Source organism: Chaetura pelagica, unplaced genomic scaffold, assembly GCF_000747805.2.
Source record: "Chaetura pelagica isolate M959 unplaced genomic scaffold, ChaPel_1.0 scaffold130, whole genome shotgun sequence".
Classification (NCBI taxonomy): domain Eukaryota; kingdom Metazoa; phylum Chordata; class Aves; order Apodiformes; family Apodidae; genus Chaetura; species Chaetura pelagica.
Genome location: NW_009951915.1, coordinates 942,823 through 953,778, shown reverse-complemented (window position 1 = coordinate 953,778; position 10,956 = coordinate 942,823). Strand labels below are relative to the sequence as shown.

General features: G+C 51.8%; 1 protein-coding gene across 2 annotated transcripts in view; it reads right to left on the bottom strand.

Moving 5' to 3' along the window:
• Positions 1-1,555: 1,555 nt before the first annotated feature.
• The window catches only part of HHATL (hedgehog acyltransferase-like), a 13,996-nt gene continuing 4,595 nt past the window's right edge, over positions 1,556-10,956 (bottom strand). The window contains exons 6-11 of one of the 2 annotated variants that reach the window (XM_009994573.1): positions 8,341-8,512; positions 6,204-6,348; positions 5,817-5,852; positions 4,922-5,123; positions 3,376-3,517; positions 1,556-1,868 (exon numbers count right to left, since the gene is read on the bottom strand). In XM_009994573.1, the coding sequence (XP_009992875.1) occupies positions 1,747-1,868; positions 3,376-3,517; positions 4,922-5,123; positions 5,817-5,852; positions 6,204-6,348; positions 8,341-8,512 (819 nt within the window). In that variant the 3' untranslated portion in view covers positions 1,556-1,746. The remainder of the gene's footprint in view (positions 1,869-3,375; positions 3,518-4,921; positions 5,124-5,816; positions 5,853-6,203; positions 6,349-8,340; positions 8,513-10,956) is intronic. The other variant, XM_009994581.1, reaches the window with a different exon arrangement.

The window sequence follows — 10,956 nt, the reverse complement described above, 5'->3', positions numbered from 1 at the left end:
CTCTCAGCTCTGGTGGCAGAGCATGGCCCAGGGTGTCACCTGCACCAGAACAGCCTAGCAGAGATGAGCAGCAGGCACCACAGGCATCCAACATTTATTTACTACATAAATAAATGACACTTATCATGGACTTCACAGATTACTTTGGCAGAGCTGAAAGGTGGCTAGGGACGGGTCCCGTTTCACCCACAGGGAAGCCAGAACACACCAGCACCAAGCATCTCAGCCTGCTCTGCAAAGTGGTCCAGATTCTGCCCTCCCTCAACACGGACATAAACTCAGACATAAGGCCACTGAAGTTACTCTAAAGTGCACGAGAGCCCGAGTGGTTGTTCAGTGACAAACCCACCTCTCCCTCAAGGCACTGCGTTTCACACCTGGACATTTCCTCAATGCACTCACTCTGCAGTGTCCCAAGGGCTCCTTCTCCAAGGAATCTACCATGGGCTTCCCTCCTGCCCTCGAGTCCCAGGTCATTGCCCTTCTCTCAGGGTCTTCCTCCTGTGGTTGCACACATGTGTGTATGTGTGTGTGTGTGTGTGCTCCTTCACCTGTGCACGGCTGTGTGCACCAAAGGCAGGTGAGCAAAGGGCTGGCTGGCTGGAGATGAGCAAGACTTGGCTACAGCATCTTCTGTTCTTCAGTCACAGGCAGGAACTTGAGCTTAAACCTTCGTCCACGGCGTGTAAAACAATGCAAGTGGGATTTGGTTTGAGTCCCAGGACACACATCACAGCAGGATGGTCCTTGTGGCCACATGGGTCTCAGACCCAGCCCTTTGGGTCCAAGCTGGGGCCTGGGGCTCAAGCAGTTGGAGGCCAGGTGTGGTGTTCCTTTGGCACAGCTGCTTCCCAGGTTCCCTGCACAGGATGTGTGGGATGGCTAGGAAGCAGCTTGGGCTCCCAGGCTCATTAACTATGCCTGATATTGGCACTAAATAGTTTTTTTCAAGACATTTAGCACTGAAGGGACCTCTTTTGCAGAGAGTTTAAGATCATAACGGCTATTGCTCTGCACCACTGACAGTGAGGGGGGATAATTGCCCTTCAATGAGCCATTCCTGGTCCTCCTTCCCTTTGCTACAAAGACTCTGCTATTTATTTATGAGTCTGTTGGTAGGTCTAGATCAGGCTGGGCCATTTCACAGTCCTTACTGCATAACTATAGATGCCCAACCCTTGGCAGGAGACACTGACCATTTCTTACAGCAATGGAAACATAGGGTGCTTGGGCTCAAAGTGACCTGGAGATGGTCTACTCAGAGCAGGCTCAGCTCCAGCTCATCCCTTTCCCATAGCTGTATGGCTGGGCTACCTTAAAACCTCCAGCCATTGGACTTGGAGTGTCTCTTCTGGGAAGCTACAGGTCCTGCAGGAGAGCCAAGTGCTGGTGGTCCAGGTGTAATGGGAAGCAGGGGGTGAAAACCTCTAGGCCTGCACAGTGCCCGAGGGTCAGAAAAATGATGGGGGATGGCTCTTTTTGGCATTCAAGAAATGTCCTGGGAGCCTACCTACCTACCTCAGCAGTCTGCCACATATGGGGGGGCCTGAGCAGAGCCCACTGTGTCTTACAGGAAACCTTGCCTGCAGCAAGGGGTGACCTGTGCCTTCCAGGTGACTTCTAGGTGGGTGAGCTACAGCAGTCTGATGGCCAGGAGTGCTTGGAGAGCCCCTGCCAGTTGCCAGCCTGGCAGCAGTGGCTGTTGAGGAGGTGAGGCTTGAGGACAAGGCTCAGGGGTGCCTCCTCCTACTCCACCTTTGCTTTGTCACACTCCTCCTCCTGGATGGCCAGGACGCGCTCACGCTCTTTGATCAGCTGCACTCCACAGTAGGTGATGAACCAGATGGACAAGGTGCTGACAGGGAAACCTAGGAGATGGAGGGAGACATGGTCATCTTGGGGCAGCTGCTTGCCAGGCAGGGCCAGCTCTTCTCCAGCACTGCTGCCTGTTGGGTGGGTTTGAGGGGTCCCACAGGCTCGTGATGGCAAGCAACATTTTCCATTGTGGATCCAGCCCTGCAGTTTCACTGAGAGGAGAGAAATCCTCAGGATCAGATTTTAGATGAAGCTGTGCCTCAGCCCACCAAGGCACCATGGACCACACTTAATGTGGGAACATGCTGGAGTGGCTTTGAGGACCACCTTACCCCCAAAACTCCTCCTGGCCCCCAAGTTCCAACTCAGTAGTTGACTTTCCGCCCATGCAACCATGTCCATCATTGTGCATCACTATGACCTTCTGGAAGTTTTGAGTCCTGCTGGCACTGAGGATCAACCCCAGCCTTGTCCTGTACCTAGAGGGGACACAGTGTGCATCCAGGGATTTGTCACCTAGGTGAGTGACCAAGAGCTGGGAGTTCTCCTTCCATTTCAGAAGGGTCTGATGACATTTGGAACCATGTGTCTGGTTTCCACAGCAGAGGGCAGACACAGGCTTTGTTCCTGCTAAAACAGGACCTCTGGAGTGAATAATGCAACCAGCAAAAGCCAGCTAGCTCAGCAGGCAGGCACTTCTGGCACCCTGAGCTCAGAACATCACTTTATCCATTTCCTATGCCAGCCCTGTCCCTGAGAGAGCTGGAGGACACAGGCTCCCTGTGGCTATTTATACCCTGGGCTGCTCAAGAAGACTTCAAATTAATGCCACCACCCACTGATTAACAGTCTGCAGGTCAGGGTGTAGAGCTTAGGACAGGAGGAAATTTATTCAAGTCATGCCAGGGGAGGTTTAGATTAGATACTAGAAGAAACTTCTTCACTGGAAGGGGAATGAACCACTGGAAGAAGCTGCCCAGGGAGATGGTTGAATCACCATCCCTGGAGGTGTTTAAATGATGTATTGATGAGGTGCTGAGGGCACTGGTTTAAGCACTGGACTTGGTTAAGTTAATGAGTTAAGTTAAGAGTTAAGTTAATGGCTGGACTCTATGATCTTAAAGGTCTTTTCCAACCAGAATGATTCTGTGATTCTGAGGACTTGTACCTGCCACCTTCAGCTTGATTCAGGAGTAACTGCTAAAGCAAAAGGAGGTAGGACAAGTAAATCCCTCTTTCCAGCAAGGAGGCCACTTCACAACCCATCTTGGTGGGGTAAATGTGACCGTTGTGTTGCTTCAAGGAGTCTAAGTCACAGCACTGGGCTGTGCTGGGAGCTGTGCAGCTCACCTGGCAGGCAGCTCATACCCCAGAGAGCTCACACGAGGAGGGTGGGAGCTTCCTGCACCTTCTGAACAGTAATTAAGCACCTTGGGAGCATGTAACAAGCCAATGGCCAGGCCACCAAGAGGACTCAGAAGTCCCAGTCCTCATCTTCCCCACCAATGTCACCCCATTATGAGAAGGGGGTCTGGATGGGGAAGGCTGGTAGCACCTTACCTGTCAGAAGGAGCCTCTTGGTGACCAGCAGTGCAAACTCCAGGCTGTTGAGGGCAAGGATGTTGTAGAGAACGATGGCCCAGAAATTTACTGCCCCAAAAACAGCCCTAATCCTCCGAGACATGGCCCCTGACAGTTTGGCCTGTGGGAGGGAGAGGAGCAGAGAGTGAGGGGAAAAATGGGGCTGTAAAGAGAAGGGAGGTACTGGTCCAGCTCCAGTCAAACTCCAGCTGGGATCACAGAGGGGCAGGCAAAGATCAGAGCAGCTTAGAGTGTCCCTGGGATGAAGAAATATAAGGACAAGGCAGAACTCTGCTGCTGGACTCAAGGTGCATCTGGGACTCTGGATTGGTGTTTCATGGTCCCATGGGTGGGGGGAAGATGTCCTACATGGTTTCATGCTGATTGTGATGTCTGAGTGGTGAGGTCTTCATCTGTTGGGTATTGCTGTTCCTCAAGACAAATGAATGCTGCATGGACCAGGGTTGTTATTATTAGCCCTGTGTGCAAATCACTCCCAGCTCCTGGTGGAAATTGCTTCTTAGGAATTTAAAAAAAAAAAAAAAAAGAAAAAGGAAAAAAGAGCTAAAAAAACTAGTGACAGCAGCAGAGTGGAATTGTCACTGGCACATAATCCTCAGGAGCAGCTGCTGTGAGCAGGGAAGGGGTTTGTAGCAATCTCCAGAGAGCACCCAAGCTTTGTGGTGCCTCAGGGAAGGAGGCTCCACTGCCTCTAACTGGAGGTTCAACAAGGAGAGCAAAGGGGAAGGTTGTTTTCCCAAGTTTTTATTCAAAAAAAGGGTCTTCACATAACTGGTTTAGGACCTCCAGGTGTAAAAAAAAAAAAAAGTAAAATAATTGTTTCCAGGATGGACTTCCCTCAATTTTTCTTCCAACATGTCCCTTTGGCATCTTGGTTCCAAACAGAGATGGGGCACTAAGCTTTGGAGTTGTTGGAAAATCATTCATTCTAGTACCTAAACAGTGTTTTTTATCAGAAATCAGATCAAATCCACTCAGAATGCCAAGATATTTTGCAGTACAGGAAGGACAAATTATTTCCATATGGAAATAAATACAACCATTTCCCCATGGATAGACTTCAGATTTTATGTCCACCCGTGGTGCTTTGATGCCTCATTGGGGTTGCATTCCTGGTTCTTTTGGGCCTCTGTTTTCCTTCTGAAAGCTCCACACCCAACCTGAACTTCCCATGAAGCAACATAGGGGCAGGTGGGAACTTGCCCTGGGTGGGTAACACAGTGCATGGGATGAAGGGACCCAGAGGACCAGGAATGTGCTTCCCTTGCACAGCTGAGCAGTGAATCACAAGGATGCTAAGATACCTCCAGGTCTCCAGGCAGGAGGCTTGGACATGAAGCTGCACAGCATCATCAGAGATGTTGCTCTTCAGCCTCAGTTGAAAAAGGATCTGACTTGTTTAAACAAGTTTGAGCTCCCTACAGCTCACGGGTGTTTTCCAGCACCAGAATTTGGCCCCAGACCCACCGATCTTCCCCCACCCACTTTCAGCCCAGCTCCTCACCTCCAGTTTGGCAAAAGGCTGCTGCTGGAAGAACTTCTGCACCCAGAGCTCGAAGTTGAGACCAAAGCAGTTGAAGACAGACCAGATGTAAACGACCTCACAGGGCCCCAGCCACAGGGTGGTGACAGCAAAGGTGGCAACCGAGGCCACCAGCTCCTTCATGATCTTGTCGTGGTTCTCTCCAATGTGGTCATACACATACCTAATGGCCAAGGCAAGTGGTCAGTATTCCCCATAGTCAAGGAGACCCCTCTGGAGCCCCTTCCACCACAAGCTCCTCACAAGCAGGTCAATAGAAAGTGCTCTGGTGAGACAGGGAGGATGTTCTGGCTGAGACGTTACAGCAATAACTGATTTTTGCTGCAGTTCAGCCACATGTGGCTTGTTCTCCTCACAAACCTCCAGCTCCTGAAGGGCAAATACCACCCTTTCCCTTTCTTGCTGGTGAAGGACAGATAAATGTGAGGCTTTGTAGAGCTGTGGGCTGTCTTGTGGTGTGTACTCATGGCTGAAGAGCTGAAGGAGATGCAGATGGAGCTCGGGCCACCCTTGTTACTCAGGATATGGGAGACCTGGGCTCAGTTCCCTTTTCCTCCTGGTGGGATATAAACCTGACTCTTCCTTCCTTGAGGGAACACTAAACCCACCAGACTTAAAGGGTTTTCTAGGAGAGGACTTTCTTATTCCCAGCTTAGGGGAGTGGCTGTTGCACTTGGCGGTGATTAATTCAATGGTCTTAGGGATAAAGAGGCCAAATAAGAGTTCATGCCATAGTGGGATTCCTCCAGAAAAGAGGGCACCTCAGCTTTAGGATGAACAGCATTTAACACCTTGTTGCTATGTGATGAAAAAGAAGACCCTGAACCAGACCAGAGGTGCTTGGTTAGATACTCACTTGCACAGCCAGTCATTGATCCCTCTGTCAAAATGCCTGAAAACGCAGACAGTAAAACCATGTTAAAACACAGAGTGTAACAACACCCTCCCAGGCAGCAGCCAGAGAAGGCACCTGGTTCCCTGGCACATCTTGGACCTTGTTGACAGCAGTTCTCTATGCTCCTTCCTCGAGCAGGTCCCACTACCAGGGTGGTTGTAACCTCTTATCCATGTGTTCCTGCCCAAGAACATTTCCCTGGGCCATGGCCAGGTCTGGACTCTAGGTTCAGTTGAGATTTCCAACCTCCAGCTGCTCAGAACACAGCCCAGACCTCCTCCCCACCATGAGGGCTTCATTCAGGTCACACATCCCACCTCTCTCCATCCATGCACAGGGGCTACTCACGTTTCTGCAAAGATGTAGAGCATGGTGATGCATTTTGGGGGCTGGGGTGGGTCCAGGTGGTCCAGCCTGGCGATGGTGTTGGTGACCCCAAACATGACAGCAGCTTTCACCCAGTCATACACCAAATTGGAGTAGGCCAAGCCAGCTGGAGCAAAGATGAGAGTCACACATGTGAAGAGGAGGATGGGATGTATCACCTTCAGGACTCTGGGGGACATCATGTCCCATGGGAGCATGTAGTCTATTGCAACAGATACAACATCAAGGGGACAGTCTAATGCTGTCTTGGGCCTGCAAAGCTTTAAAAGCTAAGTAGCCTGGCTCTTTGGTTCTAAGAATCTTGAGCCAAAGGAGAATACCTTCTTGGAGTATTTGGGAGAAAACTGTTTATTTGTCTTGGTAGCCACAGAAACTCCTAGAAACTCCTACAAATCAAATGTCTTCCAGCAAAAGATCTTTCCTCCTCTCTAAGGCTTGTTAACCTACAACAAACTCATCACAGTTCTTGACTCTGACCTCTGAGGTCACACAGTGCCTCAGTAGGAGCCATGCCTGAGCTCCCAGGGTGGACAAGGCAGATCTGGCTGATACTACCAGCAGAGCCTGCAGTGGAGCTCAGCTCCCTCTGGAGCAGCACATCTGGTTGGACAGTCTACTCAGGTTTCTTAGGACACCCTAAATCAACCCTAGTGGCACCCCAGCTGCATTAGGACTTTCTTTTGGCCTCCAGCTGCCACTCTGGAGAGACATGGTGTTCTCCAGCCCCTGCTTGCCCTGTGCCAACCTCATGTGGGTGCCAGATACCCTATGGCATCTCAGATGCTTCCATCAGATGTGTATTTGGCCAGCTGAAACCCTCCACCCAGCTTCCAGCTGAATGCCAGAGGTGCCACCACTACTCATCACAGGAGTCAGGGTTCTGGAGGTCCCTAGTCCAGTTCTGCTCAGGTCACAACCAGTGCTGAATGGAGATCAGGTTGTGCTGGACCTTGTCCGTTTCAGTTTTGAACATCTCTGGGCTTGGAGAACCTACAACCTCTCTTGGCCTCTATTTAAATGCTTGACCACTCAAAGAAAAATAAATCCTTATGTGCAATCAGCCTTTGCCTTGCTGCACCTTGCTCATTGTGCCCTGCTTCTTCCCTGCTGGCCTCCAAGAAGAGTCCATCTTCTCTACATACCTTCTTTAGGTGCTTGAAGGCAGCAGCTGCAACTTCTCTGAGCTGCTCCCTTTACAACCTACACCCTGTGGCCATTTCAGGGGGGCTCACAAACACCCACAATGGGTGACCATCTCTGAAGGCATCTGAGATACCCTGTGTGCCTCTTCCAACAACATGGGGATGATTTTTGGAGGTTCTGAGCTCCCTTCCAGTCCAGAAAGGCAATGGGAATGGTTCAGTGCTCAGCCCCTTAAACCCCAAACCAAATAATTTACTCCAGGACCACCTGTCAGACCCCAGCTCTGTGCAGTGTCAGTGGGAAGGAAGGGGTCTTTACCCACACCTGTCCAACACAGGTGTTGATGAGGCCTCTCAGCAGAGATGGATGGAGACCCAAACCACTCACCACTGCCTTGCAGCTGAGAACAGGTGTGAGCACACCCCAGCACAGACACTCAGAGCAGGTGTGAGCACAGCCCAGCACAGCCACTCAGAGCAGGTGTGAGCACAGCCCAGCACAGCCACTCAGAGCAGGTGTGAGCACATCCCAGCACAGCCACTCAGAGCAGGTGTGAGCACAGCCCAGCACGGCCACTCAGAGCAGGTGTGAGCACAGCCCAGCACAGACACTCAGAGCAGGTGTGAGCACATCCCAGCACAGACACTCAGAGCAGGTGTGAGCACATCCCAGCACAGACACTCAGAGCAGGTGTGAGCACATCCCAGCACAGACACTCAGAGCAGGTGTGAGCACAGCCCAGCACAGCCACTCAGAGCAGGTGTGAGCACAGCCCAGCACAGCCACTCAGAGCAGGTGTGAGCACAGCCCAGCCCGGCCACTCAGAGCAGGTGTGAGCACAGCCCAGCACAGACACTCAGAGCAGGTGTGAGCACAGCCCAGCACGGCCACTCAGAGCAGGTGTGAGCACAGCCCAGCACAGACACTCAGAGCAGGTGTGAGCACATCCACTCACCCAAGGACCAGTCCGAGAGGCGGTTCACGAACTTCAGGTCAGAAGGCAGGGTGAGGATGTAGAAGAAGTGGAAGAAGATGTCCACAGCAACGATGGCCCCCAGGTGGAGGAGGGCATGGACCCGGATGCGCTTCATCTCGTCCTCTTTGCGTCTCAGCTCTCGGGTGCTCACCTGCCAGGATGGCAAAGCAGGGAAGGGCTGTGAGGGGGGGTGGGACACACAGGATGGGCAGCACATTCCTCCATCTGGAGAGACTTTCAAGGTCCAGATGGGATAGAAATCACAGACTACGTTCCCCAAATCTCCATGGATTAAGGAAGACTCAAGGGACAGGTGTGTTCAGGTGAGCACACTCATAAGCAGCAGGGATGTGTCACCCACAGCTTCCCTCCAGCAACCCCCCCTCCTCAGTGCTGTGCAATGTGTCTCCTGAAAAGGCTGTTCCTACCACTGAGGCTTCCAGCAGAGCAGACACAGGGCTGTATCTAAGGGCCCTTAGGTGGGCTGAAAACCAAACCAACTGGAGAGCTGGGGTTTCTGGTCTTTCTGCAGGGACACGCTCAGAAAAGTCAGCTTTGCTTAAGGTTGGCCCCTTGCACAGGTCACTAAAAGGGGGAGCAACATCTACAAGATTCCTGTAGGGAAGGACACCTAAATGTCCAGGAAAGGTTGGGAGCAGGGCTGGAATCCCACCTGACAGGTCTTCTAGGGCCAGGTGCATCTTTTTGCCCCGTGTCATTTGGGAGGAGAAAGAGAAGAGTGAGCTCTGGTCTCTGCAGCTTCTGCTGCACAGCAGAGGAACAGCTGCTGGAGGGGCCAGACCCTTGGGACCTGATCCACAGGGATTTCTTTGCTGTATCTTGTATAAACAGGGACCAGGCTGTGCCTCCAGGACCTGCCATGTCTCTGGCTGCTGCAACATGAAAAAAATCAGCAGCAGCTCTGGGGATTAGCCCGGGCAGGCAGGCTTCCTCTCTTCCCTGCATGGCCACAAAAACCTGCTGCTCTGTTCAAAATCCTCTTAGTTTGATTCCTTTCCCTCTTCCCCCCATTCCCTGAGAGGTGGGAGCTCCCCCAGCACAACTCACAGGCCCGTCCTCAAATCCAGATGATTCCTGGGAACTAGAGCCTTGGCCAGAGTTCCCTGTGCCTGTTTGATGCCGAGTGCCTTAGGGATACAAAGAGGTTGCTGGGCTCTGGAGCTGGAGGAGGAGCTGAGGCAGGACATGCTCTGGCATGGAGACCTGTGAGAGGACCTAGGGCTGCTGTTTCCCACCCATCCCCAGGTCTCTGCAGCAGTTTCCCACCTTCTCTCTGGGATCAGAGTTGTGTTCCCCGCATCTCCAGCCCTGCAGAAGTGAATTGGTTTTCCTTAACCCCAGTAAGGAAGGTGCTTTCCAGCTGGAATGGGGCTGGCTAAGCCCTGGGATGGATGGATTCCCACCACACATGGGGGGCAAGTGTTTGACAAGGATGTAGCACCAGTAGGAGCCAAAGGGACAGGTCTGTTCCCTAACTGGGCCATTTACTCCACCTTGGAGAAGGGACTCCAACCTCCTTCCCCCGTAATTACTGTTGGGTAATTAGGCAATCACCTCTGCAATTAGCTGCATCTCCAGCAGTGCAGGGGGGTATCTAGCCAGGAGATGGCAGTGGTGTCCAGGCCAGGACAGGACTCCTGGCCAGGGCATGGGAAAGGGCTTGGGGACTTACTCCTTGTGCTTTTGGGGTCAGTATTTTAAACAGTGAAGGGGGAAATTGCTCATTAAGTGGTTATAAACATGATGGTTTTGGGCTGTGCAAAAGGGACTGGGCCCTCTAGATCAAGCCCTGTAGGGGTGGTGAGGTCTTGGGTCTTGGAGACGCCAGCAGTTTAATGCCCTGATATATAGATACCTGGCTGCAGTGTTAGAAGAAGGCAGGAAAGACCTGATGGAAGCTGGGGAAGGAAGAGGAACGTGGGGTGAGGGGGACACCCAAAGGTACTGCACCCCCTCCAGAGGGGTTTGGACAGTAGGGCTGCTGGAGTCATGCTCACCTGGACTTCAGCCCAACAGGTAAGAAAGATGAAGCCTAAGGATGAAACATTTCTTCCAGCAACCTGAGGAGAAGAGTCCACCTGAGGATTCATCCCTGGTACTTTTCTGCTAAGAATGTGCTGCTGGTGAACTCAGTGCACAGTGAGCATCTCTCATGGGGGGACACCAGAGCTGAGCTGGTGATCTTCAGGGTCAAATGTAATAAAAGTACTTTCAAATAGATCCCGCAAGACCCAAGGGATCTCACTCCTGCACTCTCATCCTTTCACCATGCAGCATGAGGTTGTAAATGGTCTTCTCCTCACCAGGGAAGCTCTGGCTGCTCTCCTCTGCCCTGGCCTGGTTTGTTCTTCTGAATTCACAAGCATTTTTCCAAAATGCTCTTGCACCAGATGTCAAATGGGGTCCAAAATAACAATGCAGCTGTTCTTCTTTAAAAGGAGATAGAGGGGTGGTGGGAATCCTTCCCAGCACCATTGCTGACCAAGCAAGAGGTCCCTCCCTTAGCAAACAGTCCCAGTTTTCTTTGATGACCAAGGTTGATCATTGGTGTAAAAAGATGTTGAGATGGAAAGA